Genomic DNA, 18,207 nt, shown 5'->3' with positions numbered 1-18,207 from the left:
TATGACTTTTGTATTCCTGTTACCAAATTACGTGAACAGAATCAGGTTTATTATCACTGTCTTATTTGTGAAATGTATTATTTTGTGGCAGCTTTCCTTTCCCTTTACTTAATCCACGCTTTTCCTATGTGATGAACCCCTGCACCCCCCAACTATTTAATTTAAAGCCCTATCCAGAGCACTAGTCGTGCGTTTCGCCAGGATCCTGAGCACAGGTGAAGCCCACCCCATCTGAGCAGCTCCCTCCTTATCCAGTACTGTTGGTAATGCCCCAACTAGAGGATGAGGCTGTGGATACTGAACAGGATATCCCTTTGGTTAGGCACATGCATTTTAGTCGAGGAGTCATATTGCTGAAACTGTGTTCTGTTACTATGCATGCCCTTATCAATCAGGTGAAGCAAATTCAGCAGTCTTGTCCAACAGCTGCATCATTGATAAGATAATCTCCACTGTTGGGAAGAATAAAGAAAATTGGCTTTTGTCTTTGAAATGGAAATTACATTGAAAGGAAAGTTTTTTTTAAAAAAACACTATATCCAGACTTGACAGGTCTGAAACTCAGGGCAGTACTTATTTGTGAGGCATTGGGGAAGAGGTTGCCAATAGGCTGCAATACATGAAACACTCAAACCATTGCTAAGAAAGGGGAAAAAAAGTTTTAGAGTCATAGAAAAGTACAGCACTGAAACAAGCCCTTCCCCCCATCTAGTCTGTGCCGAACCATTTAAACTGCTTAGTCCCATCGATCTGCACCTGGTCCATAGCCCTCCATACCCCTGCCATCCATGCGCCTATCTAAACATCTCTGAAACATTGAAATTGAGCTTGAATGCACTCATTGCACTGGCTCCCAGTTCTACACTATTACGACCCTCTTAGTGAAGAAGGTTCCCCTCATGTTCCCCTTAAACAGTTCACCTTTCACCCTTAACCCAGATTGATCTTTTGTTAATACTCCAAATATTCAGATTTTACTTGTGCTTCCTTTTTTTTTAACCTCCTAGGGTTATTCTGAGATCTCCTTATGTTGCCAGAGATTTTCTAAAAAGAAATCAGTACAGACAGATGGTTGGGAGAGCTGGCCGAGCTGGTATTGATACAGAAGGAGAAAGTATTCTGATAACACAAGAACAGGATAAGAAGCTGGTGATGTCACTTTTTGCAATAAAATTATTTTTTAATATTATACATGACTGCTGAACTCAATGGGATTATTTCTGATGCGACTTATTGTTTCATATAGCTATGTTCAGTTATTAATGTCCAGGAAAAAGGTGAAGTATTCAGTTTAGTTAAGCTAAAATTTTAAGTCTCACTCATGACAAAGGAAACCCTATTATCCTTGAATATAATACATGGTCTCATCTTCCTTGAAAATAGAGACCATGTGGTGACAAAAAGTGGTTGGGATGTGAGCAGCAATAAAATACCTGTTTTCTATATTATATGTATTTTTTAATAGTGGACAAAACAGTAGGAAATTGTATATATTAAGTCTGGGTTGTACTAAATTGGGAGTCGCATGAAGTCACAGTGAAAAGGATGAAGCAAAGGGGTAGAATATTGCAGCTGGACTTCAATGAGGGAAAGTGTGAAGGTCATCTTAAATATGAGAAAGACAAATATTTGCTGTTATTGTGAGTTACGCATTGGAATGGAAATTGGATTGGAATCTATTTGCACAAATTGCTCAGAAGTGATTCACAAAGTGGAAAATTAGGCAAAGATGCTAATGGAGTATTTAATGTAAAGGGCCTAGATCTGAAGAGTGAAGTACTATTCTTGATTTATGAACTAGTTCCATAATATTAAAATGAAAATTCCTAATTAATAAAAATATTGATTCCTAAAAAAGGCAGAAATAGTTTCCCTTCTCCATTTTTAATAATTGTTCTTATCATTTTTGTGTGCTTCTGATGCCATTAATTACAATACCATAGAGCTATAATTACCTTATTAAGTGAATTTTGTATATTTTTTGACATATGGACTACATCAACTTATGGACATCTGTAAAGACAAAAATAATTACCTGGGCACAGCCTAAAATTTTTTATATAGAGTAATTTTTATAATGCCTTTGGAGATGCTGAGTTTTAGAGCATTGACAAGAGGAATGTAGAATGGCCATAGAAGTGCAGTACATTCATTTATTTTAGTAAAAAGTGAGTTTTTAAAAAATCACAGCACTCACCAGAGCAATTTAGACAGCACTTTCTAAACTGGCAAACATGAATGAAGTCTTCAAATGTTTGAGAAAATCAGAAGAAGTTTTCTTCTAAGTTGTATGGCAGCCTGGCTTGAAAATATTATGTCATTTCTTTGCTCTATCTAAATCCTGGAGCCACAACGACCCCACTCTCCCACCAATACCAATGTGGGAGTAACTTCAAGAGAGCTGATGTACTTCTCTAAGGTAGCTCGCTGCAATATTTTCATAAATGCTGGCCTGGTTAAAGATTTTTTTTTTAAATTCAACGTAAAACAAGTGCAATAACCAACATAACTTGAAACTGATTCTGTCCTAACTTTAAAGTCATTATTATATAAAATAAGGTTATTTGCAGATAGCGGTTGAGATGTTTAACTGTTAATCTGCATCGAGTTGCACTTTTGAAGGATTTTTTTCTAAATTCCTTCCTATAATGTTGCCTGGTTGCATTGATTCATAGCAGATTTTATGTTCAGCCTATGCAGATAAGTTTGAGTGGAACTTCTCAATTTAGCACAGTTTTGTGTGAATTGAATTAGATCCAAATGGAAAATTGCCACCTTCCCCACATATCCTGTTCTGCCTGTTAGGCAAGGTGGGAATTAGAATTCTCTGAGTAACAAAGATGTCATTCATAAGTTCAGTTCTATATTGACTACATTAAAGTTACATTTTCTATTTTTTGTCTGCAGATTGCAGACTTGGTAAGTAGACCAGTGGAGTGTTGCTATAGCAATCTTATACAAGATGGTGAAAAAGGAATTAAAGATCTGCTGCTATCCCTTATTGGACTAAAGGTACAGTATATAATCACATACAATAAAAATGTAATAGTTGATTGGCACTGTTCACTTAAACTAATTGGATGTAATCACCCAAAAGCACCCATCCATGGTCCAGTACTTACACAAGTAATCCATGGTGTGCAACTCACTTGCTTATCTTCTCCAAAGTTCTTGTTCTGCTGTGGTAGTAGAGGAGCTGATCTTAGATTATAGGGTGGATTTCACTATTAAGATAATGTGAAATATTAGATGTGTTTTAAGGACTTTGGGAATATTTAATTATCTTCTAAAATCTGCTTTTGCTCAGAGCAACTGTAATTGCAGCTGATGATTGTGCAGTACACTCAAAGAATGCTGCAAGATTATATAATCATTACAAAAAGGAATTGTAATTGACTGTTGGCAAATAATACAGTATAGTTGATGTGTATTATTGCCTTGACATTCATAGAAAAGCTGTAAAGTATTTGAGCAATAACAATAGCATTTATTTCCATTTGTTGGTAACATCTTGTTCAGGATTCCTGCAAAAACATGGATATTGTGAACTTGTGGATTGCAATGTGCCGGCTGTGACCAGTCTACAGTTCCTTGTGATATCTCCATTTATTTGAATGAAGCTGTGAGGAAGCAAGGAAATGACTTTTGTATATTACATAATTTAAATTTTTTTTTAAATTTCAAGTGTTCTTTATGTGTCGATTATGGAGAAAATGTCAACACAGATTTACCTTTTACTTAAGTTTATATTGTCTTCCCCCCCCCCCCCCCCCCCGACTTTTGCAGATTGCTCAGACACTTGATAAAATTGTTGAGTTCATGGAAATCACTTTGCTTGGAGTACAGAAGCAACTCCATTTCAAAGAAAAAACCTTTTTGGAAGTCATAGAACAAGCTCTTCAGCCTTTGATGGAAAAAGATTTAATAAAAGGCCAAGTATCAAGGAGTAGTGAAGGTGAACAGAGAAGCTGTCAACTGGAAATCACGAATCTGGGTCGTGCTGCTTACAAAGGTGAGCTGGATACTCATCTTCGTCTGCTGGGTTCTTGTTTAGTAAAGAGCACATGTATCTTTTAATTGCAATATTGAAATATAGTGAACTTTTCTTGTGAAGTGTTCTTCATACAAGTGCTGCGCAGTTGCGGAACTTCCCACTGGACTGATTTGCTAACTGTGTATTAACGGACTAGATCTGTTGAAAGTTTTTTCAGTCTCTTTAGCATGTATGTTCATGAATATTTACTGATATCTTCTAGGGTCAATAGACTTGGCTTACTGTGATACTTTAAACATGGATTTGAAGAAAAGTTTGGAGGGATTGGTACTTGACAACTACCTTCATTTAATTTATTTGGTAACACCATATGATATGGGTTCCCAATGTTCTCCAGACTGGATGATTTATTTTAGACAGGTAAGATACAGTATGGAGATTTGTCACACCATTCACAGCAACACAAGCACCATGTCACTGTTTAGCTTGGTGTGTACTGTTGGACTCACAGGGCAAAATTGAACAAGTCATTTAGTTGATTATTGATAATGAGAAGCTTGAACTTCATTGGCTGGAACAGAGAAAATTTTGAGAGCGTGCATGGATTTTTTTTCTGATTTATGAACAATTGAGTGTAAAACTATAATTAGGTTGAGAACATACAATACTCTAGTGCAGGGTTCCCCAATTAGTTTTCCACAAGGGCCGAATTATGTCAAGCATGCCAAGCCAAGGGCCAAAATGTCCAGGTTTCTTTTTTCATTGTGCCAGTAAGTTGTTTTATGGGCAAATGGTGGTGGTGGTGGTGGTGGCGGCGGTAATCATATCGGCCTGGGAGTCTCAAAGCCTGTGTTGTGAATCTCACAAGGAAAAAAAAACATGCAGTCTTGAAACAGAACAAGTACAAACAACTTCATTATGACTCTACCTTTCACAGCTGTCAGCTGTCACATTGAGAACTCATCTGGGACTACACACGCACACATGCACGCACACACACACACGCGCACGCGCGCGCACACACACACTTCCAGAGTTTTAGTGCTGCTGCCTTTTCCACTGTTTCTGTTCTCTCATTTCATCTATTTGTTCTTTTTAATTAAGCTATGTAGCATTTCAAGTATATGAAGTGTAGCTATAAATGAAATTATCAGTATTATTGTTGTTGTAATATTATTATACCACAATAAGATTGACAAATGCACAAAAATAAATGGATTCACTCACCAATCAGTGAGAGAAGTGACAGCGACAGGATAAGGCAATCCTTCTGATGTTTGACCTGTATTCTGTTGTGACAATCCTGAGGCACTGTCCAAGATACACATTGGAGAGTCTGTATCTGTCCTGTTTCTTGATAGAGTTCATTGAAGAAAACGATGACTCACATGTGTACGTGGAGGGGAACAGTGTGAGTAGGAGCATTGCAAAGCTTTCATGTTTTTGAATTGAGCTTGGGGAACCACGTTGATCTAAAAGTCACTGACCCCAACGTCCTTCTGTTGTGCTTTGAGCAAATCAGACGTTCCCATTTCCAAGACTTCCATCTGAAGAGCTGCCTCATCTATGGAAAGCACCAGCCTTTTGGCCTCTGCAGTCCACTGGCCGTCAGCCGAAATGGAGAATTTCAGGAAGAGGAGGATGTCACCTGACAGTTTAGGGGAGCTTTCAAATTGTTCCCTTAAGTGTTCTGCCAGGCTCGTCACGAAATCCTTCATCACTGGATCCTCCCGCATTTCGTTCTTCTTGCACTGCTCCCGCAGACATGGAAAGTGCAACTTCCCCCCGTGAATGTCTCCCTCCAAAAGGTTCAGCTTTGACCGGAAAGCTTCAATCGCCTCATACATGTCTGCAACAGTGTGGTTGCTGCCTTGTAATTGTAGATTAAGTTGATTTAGATGAGACATGATGTCACACAAAAAAAAGAGCATGTGTCATCACCTTGTTGTCACTTAAAAACCTCTTAAATCCTTGGGCTTTTTGGCTCTGCAGGCTGGATAAAAATGACACAGGCTCACCCTCCCCGACACACGGCCTTTGCTCAGCCAGCGAACATCATTATGCTGCAAAAGATCTTTGTGTTCCGCTGTCATTTCCTCCAGCAATGCTCTGAAAAGGCGATGTTGCAGACGAGAACTCTCATGAACAGTATTTACCAGTCTTGTTACAGTATCCATTGCCTCTTTCATTTCCCCACACAGTTTAGCGTACAACACTGATTTGTGAATAATGCCAAGAATGCTGGGTTAACAGTGGCAAACCTGCATACCAAGCCCTTGTGTTGTCCCATCATTGATGGAGCCCCATCAGTGACAACGGACACAATTTTGCTCACATCCAAGCCATTCTCAAAGAACTGTGTCAATTCGTTAAAAATTATTTCCCCAGTTGTGCGCCCAAGCAGAGGAAGCAAACTAAGTAGCTCTTCCCGAAAGGTCTTCCCATCAAAATATCTTGTGAATACATATAGCTCTTCCATATCAGTTTGGTCACAGGACAAGTCTATGGCTAGTGATATGGCTTCTGCTTTCTCCAAATTGGTGAGTAGATTGGAAAAGCACTCCTCCACTAATACTTATACTCTTCTTGTAGCTGTGTTAGCCGACAATGGCAGTCTTTAATAGCTCCACAACCGCTTTCTTGGTTTTCTTATCATGACTTAAAACTTCGCTAACCATATCAATTGCACACGTTTTAATCAACTCGGCATCAGCAAATGGCTTCTTAGCTTTGGCAAGATTCCATGCCACATGCAGTGATGCAGCTGTTGCGCTCTCTTGTGCAGATTTGAACTGACGGTTCTCCTGGTCGACTTTGTGCTTTTTCGCACAGGCCATGTTGTTCTTGGTTTAGGGTCCGTGACTTACTGCTGGTAACAATTTGCTCAGATGACAGATTCGCTTCTTAGATGATAGGCGGGTAGCTGGTGTGTGCCACTGTCTAGTCGAGGACCATAGAGAGTGTGCAGTCGGTCGCGCACTCTGCGGGGGCATAGGTCAAGTGTACGGTGTGGGATGAGGTTAAAATAAATTATAGCAGCGCGCGCTTTATTTGCATGTTATGACAGGTGCGTTCACTTAAGTGCCAATGGGTCAGCGTAGTCCAGACATTTGATTCTCGCAGTCCAGACCTGGCCTGCTGTCCGTCTATTGGGGTTGTTTGCTCTAGTGGAAGTAACTAGAGCATCAGGGTCACCAACGTAACATTTTGCAAATAAAACTAAGTGAGGCATTTTATGTTTAATGAAACCTGTAACATATTTTATTGAACTCCAAAATCTAAACACTTAAGCGGGCTAAAAATCTTTATGTAATAATGCCATTTTATAAACACAGACACACACACAATATCAGACCAGCCTCTTAAAGTGAAGCCCAAATTCAATGTCAGTGTTTTGAATTATGTACATTTTTCCCAATTACATCACCCTACTCTGTAGGTTTCAAAAACTGAGTGAACACCATCAAATACAATACCACAATGAACTTCTTTATTTTTTATTTCCCTTGAAATTTTCTGTTGATTTACAGTATACCATTAAGTATCCTTGTAATTAAGTACTAAATTATACCTGGTGTGTGCCCTCCAAATTCTGATCAACATGTACGAACAAGCTGGATGAACTCAGCAGGTCGGGCAGCATCTGTTGAAAACAGCCTACTGAGTTCATCCAGCTTGTTTTTTACATGTTGATTTGACCACAGCATCTGCAGTGTACTTTGTGTTTACTCCTAATTCTGATGTAGGTTTACCTAGCTGTTGCCTTGTCATTACTGGCTTGGTATGCTGGAATGTCCTATCTAACTCAATGTCATTTATTTTCTGGCACAAGTGTGTCATAGCAAGCTTGGTACTTCTTGCCTTTACTATCTTAAATTGCTGTATTCTTCTAGTGAAGACACTTTCTTTTGCTTTTGGGGATGTGATTTCATAATTTATACTTGGTAACAATGAAGTAGTGGTGATGTATACTCAAGTTAGGGTGGAGTGTCGTGGAGAGCCCATATGTATTTTGTCCTTAGATTTAATAGAGGTCAAGATAAGCTTGGAGCTGCTGATGAAATAGAATTGGTAAATGACTGCTGTGCACTTTGTAGATGTTACACATGTAGCCATGATGTGGTGGAGGGAATGTATGTTAAAGATAGTGAACGGAGTGCCAAGTGAGCTACTTTGCCCAGGTTTTGCCAAGTTTGAGTATTATTGGGGACACAGTCATCAAGCAAGTGGAAAATATTTCATTATATTCCTGATTTTCATGTTGTAGTTGGTTTAAGGTCATGAAATGAGTTGGTTGCAGCAGATTCCCCAATGTTTGACTTGTTCTTGTAGTCACAGTATTTACATGGCCAGCCCAGATGAGTTTCTTATCAAAGAAGACCCTCCTAGATGTTCAAGCTGGGGGACTTAGCAATGGTAATATTGTTGAAAGTTGAGTGAAGATAACTATTCCCTGACACGGATAGTACAAACGTTATGTGCTACTCAATAGCGTAATTCTTAATAATATAAGAACCAGCAGAATGCCAGTTAGCCCTTGTGCCAGCTTTGCCATTCCATAAGATCATAGTTGATTCATTCTTGCCATCAAAACCACTGTTCCTGCTTTGTCCCCATACCTGTTGACTCCCTTATCATTTTAATGTCTTTCAGTCTCTTGCTGCAGGCAGACAGTGACTGCTTCATTTCCAAGAACTTGTGAATGTAACCAAACTTTTCATAATCCTGAATGAAAAACCTTACTTATAACTATATAATGGAAGGAACATCATTGATAATGTAGCTGGAGGGAAGTGTGTGAAATATAGCACTTCAAGGAGAAAGCCCCTCCCCTCTTTGGCAATGAGGAACGAACTTTTCACTGGCTCCCACATTCCACTATGAGTATATAGCTTTTATATATAAAACTTTCTACTGAAATTGTTAAAATTGATAATTCTCATAACCACACTTGGTCCTCATTATGCAATTTCTTTTTCATACATATCAAGTTACTGAGGTCTTTTATAATTGCTTCAGAATTTGTTTTTATTTCTATGTAGAGACTAGAGAAATATTTAAATGTTTACAGTACAAATATGCTGAATATTACTTTTAAGTGTTATGTTTTAATCCTAGTATCATCAGTTGGATGTAATTGAACAAAAGGTCTTTGCCGCTGTAGGTGTACCAGAAAGCTTCCTTACAAAGAAGGCATCTGGTCAAGCAGTCAAGAAGGTAAGATTTGGCACAGAACTTTAAAAAAAATACAGCCTTTTACTATTTGTAATTTCTGATCCAAAGTGGATTTTTAGAACTTTGTGAGGTTTTTCCACATTCTTTCTGATAAACAAACCCTCGGGACATATTTCTACATAAATGATGCTATATAAGTGAAGTCTTTAATGAAGCACTTTGGGATTATCTTTTTCCATGAAACTTGTTTAGAAGGGTTTCTGGTTAAACTCCTGTGTGGACCTATTCTAGGTGGACCCTCACCAATTAGGTTAGTGGTCACCAACCCGTCGATCGCAATCGACTGGTCGATCTTTGAGACTTTACCAGTAGATCCCGAAAAAAAAATAAATAAAATAAATACACAAATAGTGTTGAGAGATTGTTTCCAGGTTGCAGGGTTTTAGTTCCGTTCTTCCTGCCCAGTGTGCATGCGTGTAGCTCCCCCGCACTACACAGTGTACTTCAGTGGTCCCCAACCACCGGGCCGCGAGGAAATGATACGAGTCAGCTGCACCTTTCCTCAGTCCCTGTCATGCCCACTGTTGAACTTGAATGCACGCGAGGTCATCAGTCGCCTAAACACAGTGACACCCTTGTGCTGGGTATCACTGGTTGGCCTCAGGTAACCAGCTGGTGGGAAGTACCGTTACTACTGGCCTGGAGCGCGGACAGACGGGCGCCACCTCTAAACCTGTTTAGCACACGAATGCTCGTGGGGAACCCGGTGCTAAAATATTCACAGACGACCTAATTCGGGCTCAGGATTTCGTAAGTAGCAGAGCAGCTACCTCGCTGCGATCTGCTAAAACAAACTTTTGTCGGACTGCAACCGCCGCAGCCCTGGCACGGGGACCTCACGCCCTGACCTTGTCCTCTCACCCCACCCACGACCAGCCACACCTGGCCAAGGCGGCGGGTGGGCGGGAAGCTGGACTTCAGGCTGGGAGGCTGTCTAATGCGGCAATTAAGCCCTCAAAACTGCTTCGGCACCTTGAGTCCAAGCACCCTGCACTTAAAGACAAACCCACTGAGTTTTTTCAGCGGAAAAAACGTGAGCAAGCAGGACAGAAGCTAAGTGCCGGGAGCCGCGAAAACTAAATTGCGGAATAGACTGGACATAAGGAACCTGCTTTGAATATCGCTGCATTCCCGTCGCATTTAACACGCCCCCCCCAATCAGCCGGTCCGCAAGAATATTGTCAATATTAAACCAGTCCGCGGTGCGAAAAAGGGTGGGTACTCCTGGAGTTTATACATTATTTCTACTTCTGGTCTTTTCTGCCCTGGTGCGCGTGCGTGTAACTAATCGATCTGGGGTCGATCTTGCCTTTCACTAAGACCGAGGTAGGGGATCTTGGGCTTAAAAAGGTTGGTGACCACTAAATTAGGTCATGCTCTCTTGCTGCTACCATCAGGAAGAAGGTACAGGAGCCTCAGGACTCTCACCACCAATTTCAGGAATTGTTATTGATTTATTGAGTTTGATGCAAGAAAAGTATTCTGAGTTATATAAGGTGGCATATATGTACTTGGATAACAAATTTACTTTGAAATCACTTGGGAAGGAGAATATTACTGCACCTATTATGCTGCTACTTCTCAAACAATAAGGTTCATAATTTATTATTCAGTTAGTTCCCTCATCAATTGGCAGAAAAGCTGCACACAGCAGTTGAAACCATTGTGTTGTGTACTATAGTATGATGAAAATTAGACATAGTAAATTTTCACTCAAAGAACAACACGTTCTCTCAATATTAAGGCCTATATTTCTCCCTCAACTAGCACATCACATTGGTCATTACTTTGACATCTAGCGACTTTATTTACATTTCAAAGTTAACTTTTAATGCCTTTATGGATATGAAAAGTCCTATATATGTAGTTCTTCACTGAAAATTCTTAGAGGATATGATTTCTTTTTCATCAAAAATGGTTTCTTTGTGTCTGAAATTAATGGCTTCAATCCTTTCACATTGAGTGTTAAGATTCAGGAAAATTAAATAGAAAATGGAAATGCTGTCAAATGCATCTTAATTAGTAACAGTATCAGGAATTTGATTTTATTAGGAGAGGATTATTAAGATTTCTATAATATTGAAAGCTACAGTAATATGCTATTGCTATTCCAATTTTATTTTGCTAAGAATTCCCCAAGTAAAGTAACATTAGCTCTCAGTGAAATAATTGAACTAATCTTAACTGATTAGGGTGGTGCATATAATTAGTGCTAAAATAGCCCAATAAAAAGAATGTCTAGTTGATCTCCTCTGAGATGCCAGCAAGATCAGTGGTGACAGGACCTCACAATTACTTCTTTTCTCTTTTTAAGAAAACATGAGCTTAGACTATTGATCATGAACAAAAAATTTGTGTTAGAATTGAAATCAGCCAGAATAGCTGATTGTCACATTAACTGTAAATTGAATCCAAAGCTTCCTAGACTTGAAGCAGGCCCAACATTTTAGTTAAGTTTTCAGGTAAAAATTGAGCTTTTAATGAAGAGTGTAATAGCCAAAGTCCTGCTTATTGTGGGCTGTGATTCTTGCACCTAATGTCCCCGTTCTATGTAGCACACGCAAAACGCTGGAGGAACTCAGCAGACCAGGCAGCATCTCTGGAAAAGTGTACAGTTGATGCTTCAGACTGAGACCCTTCAGTAGGACTGGAGAAAAAGAGATGTGAAGTTGGAGTTGGAAAGTGAGGGAGGGTAGGGAGAAACACAAGGTAATAGGTGAAACCAGGATGGGGGGTGGTAAAGAGCTGGGCAGTGATTGGTGAAAGAAATCCAGGGCTGGAGTGTGAAGAATCTAATAGAGATCAGAAGGCCATGGAAGGAAGAAAAAGGGGAGGAGCACTAGAGAGGCGATTGGCAAGTAAGGAGATAAGGTGAGAGAGAGAGAGAGAGAGAGAGAAAGTGGGAGGCGAATGCTGAAGGGAGGGGGGGGTAGGCCATTACCAGAAGTTCAAGAAATTTATGTTCATGCCATCAGGTTGAAGGCTACCCAGACAGAATATGTTGCTCCTCCAATCTGAGTGTGGCCTCATTACAATAGTAGAGGCCATGGATTGACATGTTGGAATGGGAAGTGTAAGTAAAATAGGTGGCCACTGGGAGATCCCACTTGCTCTGACGGACAGAACATAGGTGTTCGGTGAAGCGGTCTCCCAAACTGTGGTGGGGCTCAGCGATATACGCGAGGCCACACTGGGAGCACCATATACAGCACATGACCCCAAAAGACTCAGAGGTGAAGTGTCACCTCACTTGGAAGAACTGTTTGGGGCCCTGAATGGTAGCGAGAGAGGAGGTGTAATTACATTGAGTATATGCAGTATTGTGCAAAAATCTTAGGGTGCCTAAGACTTTTGCATAGTACTTTTATGTATTACACTATACTACAACCACAAAAAAAAACAAATTTCCTAACATGCATGAGTGATCCTGGAACGGGTCTGAGAGTGAGTGGGAAGGGGTCAGAAAGAGGGGAATTATGGTTGGGAAAAAGAGAAGGAAGAGGAGAGGGAACAGGAAGCACCTTAGAGACATTCTGTAATGATAAATAAGCCAACTGTTTGGAATCAAATGAGCTTGCCTGCTGTCTCATGTCTGGGTCTATCTGTACCCATGTCACCTCCCTGCCCCTGGCACTTCTTCTCTGCTGCCTGTTTAACATCCCTCCCATGTCTCTTCACCCTCGCCATTCCCAGCGTTCTTTGCTCCTGCCAGATTTACCAACTTGCTGTCCTCTCCACATTGACAAGTACAATGCGGTGCAAAGGTCTCAGGCACCCTAGCTATATATTTGTGCTTAAGACTTTGGCACTGTACTGTACTTATGTTTCTCAATGAATCCTATTTCGTTATTTCAAGCTATTGTAGATATTCAATACATTTTTATTTCTTTAGGCTATAAATTGGTCTGTCGTAAGAAGGTTGTACCTGACCTTGGTCCTTTACTCGCTTTTCAAAGAGAAGAACATGTGGGCTGTGGCACAGAAGTTTAACCTACCCCGTGGCTTTATGCAGAATTTGTTGAGTTCAGCAGCAGCTTTCTCCTCCAGTGTCCTGCGTTTCTGTGAGGTATCTGTAAAACTTGAATTATTTTAGAGCAGTTTCTTCCTGTGGTTGTTAAAAGTTCCATAATAGACTGAACAATTTTTTAATGGTAAACCACTGTTGAAAACATATTTGCAAAGGATAGTATTTGTAATGTAACTTATAAGCAACTATTTAAACAAAATTTGGACATCATCCTGACAGTACTGTATTTTTTATTTTTCTAAGCAATAACTATATAACTATGCTAAGCATATACAGAATCACTTTGGAATGGAGTTTTCTCTTTTATTCCATAGACTAGCCATGATCTGCATTTCCGTATTTTATTACAAAATGGGAGATGGCATGAACCACGCCGGTTCTTAGATTAATACCATTTTTCCTATTTATTTCCCTTTAAACTATTCTATCACACGTACTTTAACCATCTATGCCCACAGCCTCCACACGCTAGAAGTAATCTACAACAGCAAATTAGCTCAGAGGATGTGGTTGACATGTAGGAAGAAACCAAAGTACCCGGGGGAAATCCATACTGTTGTAAGGAGAATGTAGAAACTCCATACAGCATCTAAGGTCGGGGTGAACCCAGATTTCTGCAAATGTGGCAAAGGTGGCTGTTCCTGTGTTGCATCAGTACATTTATTTTTAACCACATGGTTTTTTTTTTGAGGAACTATTTGAAAAACAACACGAAGCATTTACGATCAAATGTTTTTGCTGTACTTAATCCAAAGCACCAGTATTGAAATAATATATTATTAGCTTAGATTAAAGTTCAGACGTTTATGAAACCTTTTATTACTGGACATCTCTGGAAATGCAGCTTGTTAGCCCTAGCTAACAGCCATTGGACTCTGAAGCGAGGAAACCACCTTTCTGAGGGTCCGTAATTTTAGGTTTATATGACTTTGGTCTTGCTTAACCCCCTGAGGTTGGGATATCTCGCCCACCCAAACCCCAGTTTGTGTGAATGTGATTTACTGCCCCACTGCAATCAGTCGTCGGCAAAAAAATAACAGACTGTACATTGCATACAACTATAAAGAATATATATTTATGAGCATTAACATAACCAAGGAGTTATTAAAGAAAAGAAAGTAAAAAACAAAAAGGGCCTATTATAATTAAACAATCAAATGCACATGCAAGTTGGAGCTCATCTTGATGTTGTCAGTAACTCACACGCTGAACCCTCGGTCTACATGAAAGCACACACCATCTTCTGAATGTCGATCAAAATCCATCTCAAACAAACGGTCTCCCATGGGAGCATTGGCCCTTCCTCCTTGAAGCCATTCATCTGCACAAAGCACCTTGCGCAACAGAGATGGCATCCTCAGCCAACTTCTCTCTTGTGTTCTCCAGCTCCCGCCAAAAAAGACCTCCCCCCACCAACCTTTTCCCAGTTCCACCATTGTGCTTGGCTGACATCATATCCTAAGCTGAACAGCAAAGCCCCTTGACTCAGCTCGAACTCAAACAGGCTGAAAGCAGAGTAGACTGCTCTTACAGAACTGCTAAGCTGAAATACCTACAGCATAACAGTAACAATCGTTATCAGGGCGTTACACTCTCCCCTTACCAAAAATAGTCATGTCCTCATGACTTTGAAATTCATCATTCATTTCATTTTTCAATCTTTTTGTTGATTTTCAAATAAAGAATATACAAATCAGAGGAGGAGCTTAGCAAACAGATAATATAGAAGACATATAAACAGCAATAATAAAAACAGAAAATATATAATGTCAAAATCAAATAGGTAAAATATTATGCTGTTATATATACAATGGTCAAAAAAAACTACAACTCATAGCAATCATAAAAAAAGAAATTTATCAACATATCATTATTAATACAATTTTCAAAGGAATTTTGTGATGTCAGGACCTCCAATCCATTTGTAAATGGTAGTGACAGATCTCATTAGGGGGAACAGAAACATAGAAACATAGAAAATAGGTGCAGGAGTAGGCCGTTCGGCCCTTCGAGCCTGCACTGCCATTCAGTATGATCATGGCTGATCATCCAACTCAGAACCCTGTACCTGCTTTCTCTCCATATCCCCTGATCCCTTTAGCCACAAGGGCCATATCTAACTTCCTCTTAAGTATAGCCAATGAACTGGCCTCAACTTTCCTGTGGCAGAGAATTCCACAGATTCACCACTCTCTGTGTGAAGAAGTCTTTCCTCATCTCGGTCCTAAAAGGTTTCCCCTTTATCCTTAAACTGTGACCCCTCGTTCTGGAAGCAACACTCTGTTACCCCAGTGTAGCATAGGCCAACCTGTCTGGGGGTGTCCTGATTCTTTGAGACCTCCTTATCCTATCTTCAGTTCCTCGAGCTTCAACCACCCCTTGTGACCCTTTCTGTCTTCTGGAGGGTGCCTCTCCCTGTCCATCACCCATGTCTTCCAGCGGCTCGGGTCCCCCTACTCCATAACCAAATTTTACTTAATGTCAGTTTAAGCCAGTGTAGCCAAATATGCTCGACCTCCGCTAGTGCTAACCAGTGAGACCTCTCTTGGAAGGGGGTGTCCTCAGTCGCTCCAATAGTGTGGCAAGTATTCTTGGAGTAATCAACGTCAGACTCGTCAGTAGAAAATGCCTCTTCATACCCTAACATCTTCTCAGTTAAACTTCTACATTCTGTGGACATTCCAGCAAATTCAGGGGTTCCTGTTACTCTAGCTACTTCAGGATGTAACGTAACAGGTTTAGACTGGGTTACCACACAGTTCCTTGTTTCTGCTCATCATCCTGCTTGGGCGAAACTTGCACCCTCTCAAAAGCAGCTCTGAACACAGGGTGAATGGACAAGATTTTCAAAAAGTTGTCTCCATTCCTCTCCTGGCATGCTCACAGGAGCCTTCTCACAACAGTAGTATTTGTTCCCACAAAAATGGAAGCTCCACCCATTTTAACTGGATCCGGGCAGACCAACACTAGTGTGTCAGTAGTCTCAGTTACTCCAACATCTGCTTCCAAAAACTCCAGCTTCAACGACAAGTAACTGTCATATGAGTACTCATCAGCACTAAGCCCCAAATCCCAAGGGCACTGAGTGGTGTCAATGATAAATGTGTCAAATACCAGTTGTAAAAGGATCTATAAAGCAAAGTAACTTGAGAACCTGTGTCAAGTATGACTCTAGCATAAACACCTTCAATCTGTATAGAAACAGCAGAGCTTGGTCCCACTAAACCTTCGGGAATAGTGTTTGGTACTTTAGTATTACCCTTGATACACTGTCGTATCCTCTCTGAAATGTCAGCCCATTCCTTTACTGGGTCCCTTTGTAGTCTTACCTCTTTTCTTCTGTCTGATTAACTGCTGATTTACTTTCCAAAGATTTTGGTGTGTTCTTCACACTCCCGCTTGAAAAGTCAATGCCATGGATGTAACAGAAAACACCGGTCGCTCCCCTGGTCGAGGGACCCCACTCAGCAGCAGCCCTCTGCTTGGTACGTTCCATCAGTGGGTCCGACTCCCTATCGACTTTGTCATGCTTGGTACCGGTATCGACCTCAGCTCTCAAATCTTTCACAAAATCCTGCAAACCCCCCCCGCCAGTGTGGCACTAGAGGTCGTTTCAGCAGCAGAGGCCACTACCAAGGACTGTGCCCTGCTGACAGAGGACTCCCACTCCTCCATCGCATTTTCCTCCTCCCTAACTTCTCTGAGTGACTTGGTAAAAGGTGGAGGAGGGCGCATCTTGTGGGTCATTTGAATACATAGAGCAATTGCGTCATGTGACAATTCGCCCTTCACAACTTGCTCCATCCTCAAGCAATTTCTCTCAGACAGCTGAATGCCCCGTTTGTGGCACAAACAGTGCAGCAGCTTTTCCAACCTGAAAATGTAGGCAGACAGCTTCTCTCCTTTCTCCTGGAATGTGTGCCTAAGCTTCATCCTGAGATCAGCTGCACTTCCAGCTGTGCCAAAAGCATCTTCCAGAGCTTGCAGATAATTAGCTGACGTGGCTAATGGATTTTCTGCGTTAAGGAACCTCACTGTATCAACCACTGGCCCCTTTAAGCTCTCTACCAGGTCTCAGTTTTTTCATATCTGAGCACTGCCATTTACCCAGTAACTGAAATGTCTGCTCAGCCCAAGCCTCATTTTTCTTCCGCATCAGGCTGTGAGCTTGACCCTAGAGAACACCCCCAGCCTACAATAACTGTGGCTCTCCACAGATATACTTCTGCATTTATCAACCAGTGATGTAATAGCCAAAATGAGCTCAGAATTTAAATCAACAGCTGAAGGACTCACTGGACCTATCACAGCAGACAACTCCTTCCTCTCACTCAGCAGAAATGAGAGCAATTTTTCTTTAAAGTCTCCACCCTCAGCTATGGGAAACTCGACTTTCAATTCAGCAGCCTCGCCTACACGCCCCTCTTCTATGGACAGCCCTTGCTTGGCCCTTCCTCTCTTGGGACCCCATTAGTAACAGGCAGATCGACTACTGTCACGCTATCACTAGTCTGAACTAAAACCATACTTTGCCCACCGTTTGTTCAAAGTGCCGCTCCATGATCGTAAGTTTCCCCTAATGCTTTAACAGAACTTAAAACTCTAGTCACCAATTCATCTGGGTTGTGGATATCCACCCCACTCAGAACACAAGCATTAGTTATGGGCAATCTCTGAATCGCACCAAAACTTAATCCCTGCGGCATCTATGACCACTCATTTTACCTGGACAATAGTTTAACACACACAAAACCACTTAATCAATTCTTTGGGCAATCACACAGCATTCAATGCATTCAATCCAGGATGATAATCACCAGTGAAACCCTTTATTACTGGGTGTCTCTGAAAATGCAACTTGTTAGCCCCAAGCTAACAGCCACTGGACTCCACAACAAGGAAACCACCTTTCTCAGGCTCTGTAATTCTAGGGTGTATATTTGGTCCTGCC

General features: G+C 40.9%; 1 protein-coding gene across 2 annotated transcripts in view; it reads left to right on the top strand.

The window, feature by feature from the left end:
* Positions 1-18,207, top strand: part of helq (helicase, POLQ like) — a 61,738-nt gene that overhangs the window by 30,784 nt on the left and 12,747 nt on the right. For both annotated transcript variants that reach the window (XM_073042581.1, XM_073042580.1), the window contains 6 exons: positions 1,008-1,149; positions 2,908-3,012; positions 3,787-4,012; positions 4,257-4,414; positions 9,113-9,211; positions 13,122-13,295. In XM_073042581.1, coding sequence (XP_072898682.1) covers positions 1,008-1,149; positions 2,908-3,012; positions 3,787-4,012; positions 4,257-4,414; positions 9,113-9,211; positions 13,122-13,295 — 904 coding nt within the window. The remainder of the gene's footprint in view (positions 1-1,007; positions 1,150-2,907; positions 3,013-3,786; positions 4,013-4,256; positions 4,415-9,112; positions 9,212-13,121; positions 13,296-18,207) is intronic.

The sequence above is a fragment of the Hemitrygon akajei genome, chromosome 4 (assembly GCF_048418815.1).
Source record: "Hemitrygon akajei chromosome 4, sHemAka1.3, whole genome shotgun sequence".
In the NCBI taxonomy this organism is placed as follows: Eukaryota; Metazoa; Chordata; class Chondrichthyes; order Myliobatiformes; family Dasyatidae; genus Hemitrygon; species Hemitrygon akajei.
Note: the sequence above shows the minus strand (reverse complement) of the source record. Positions and strands in the feature narration are given on the sequence as shown.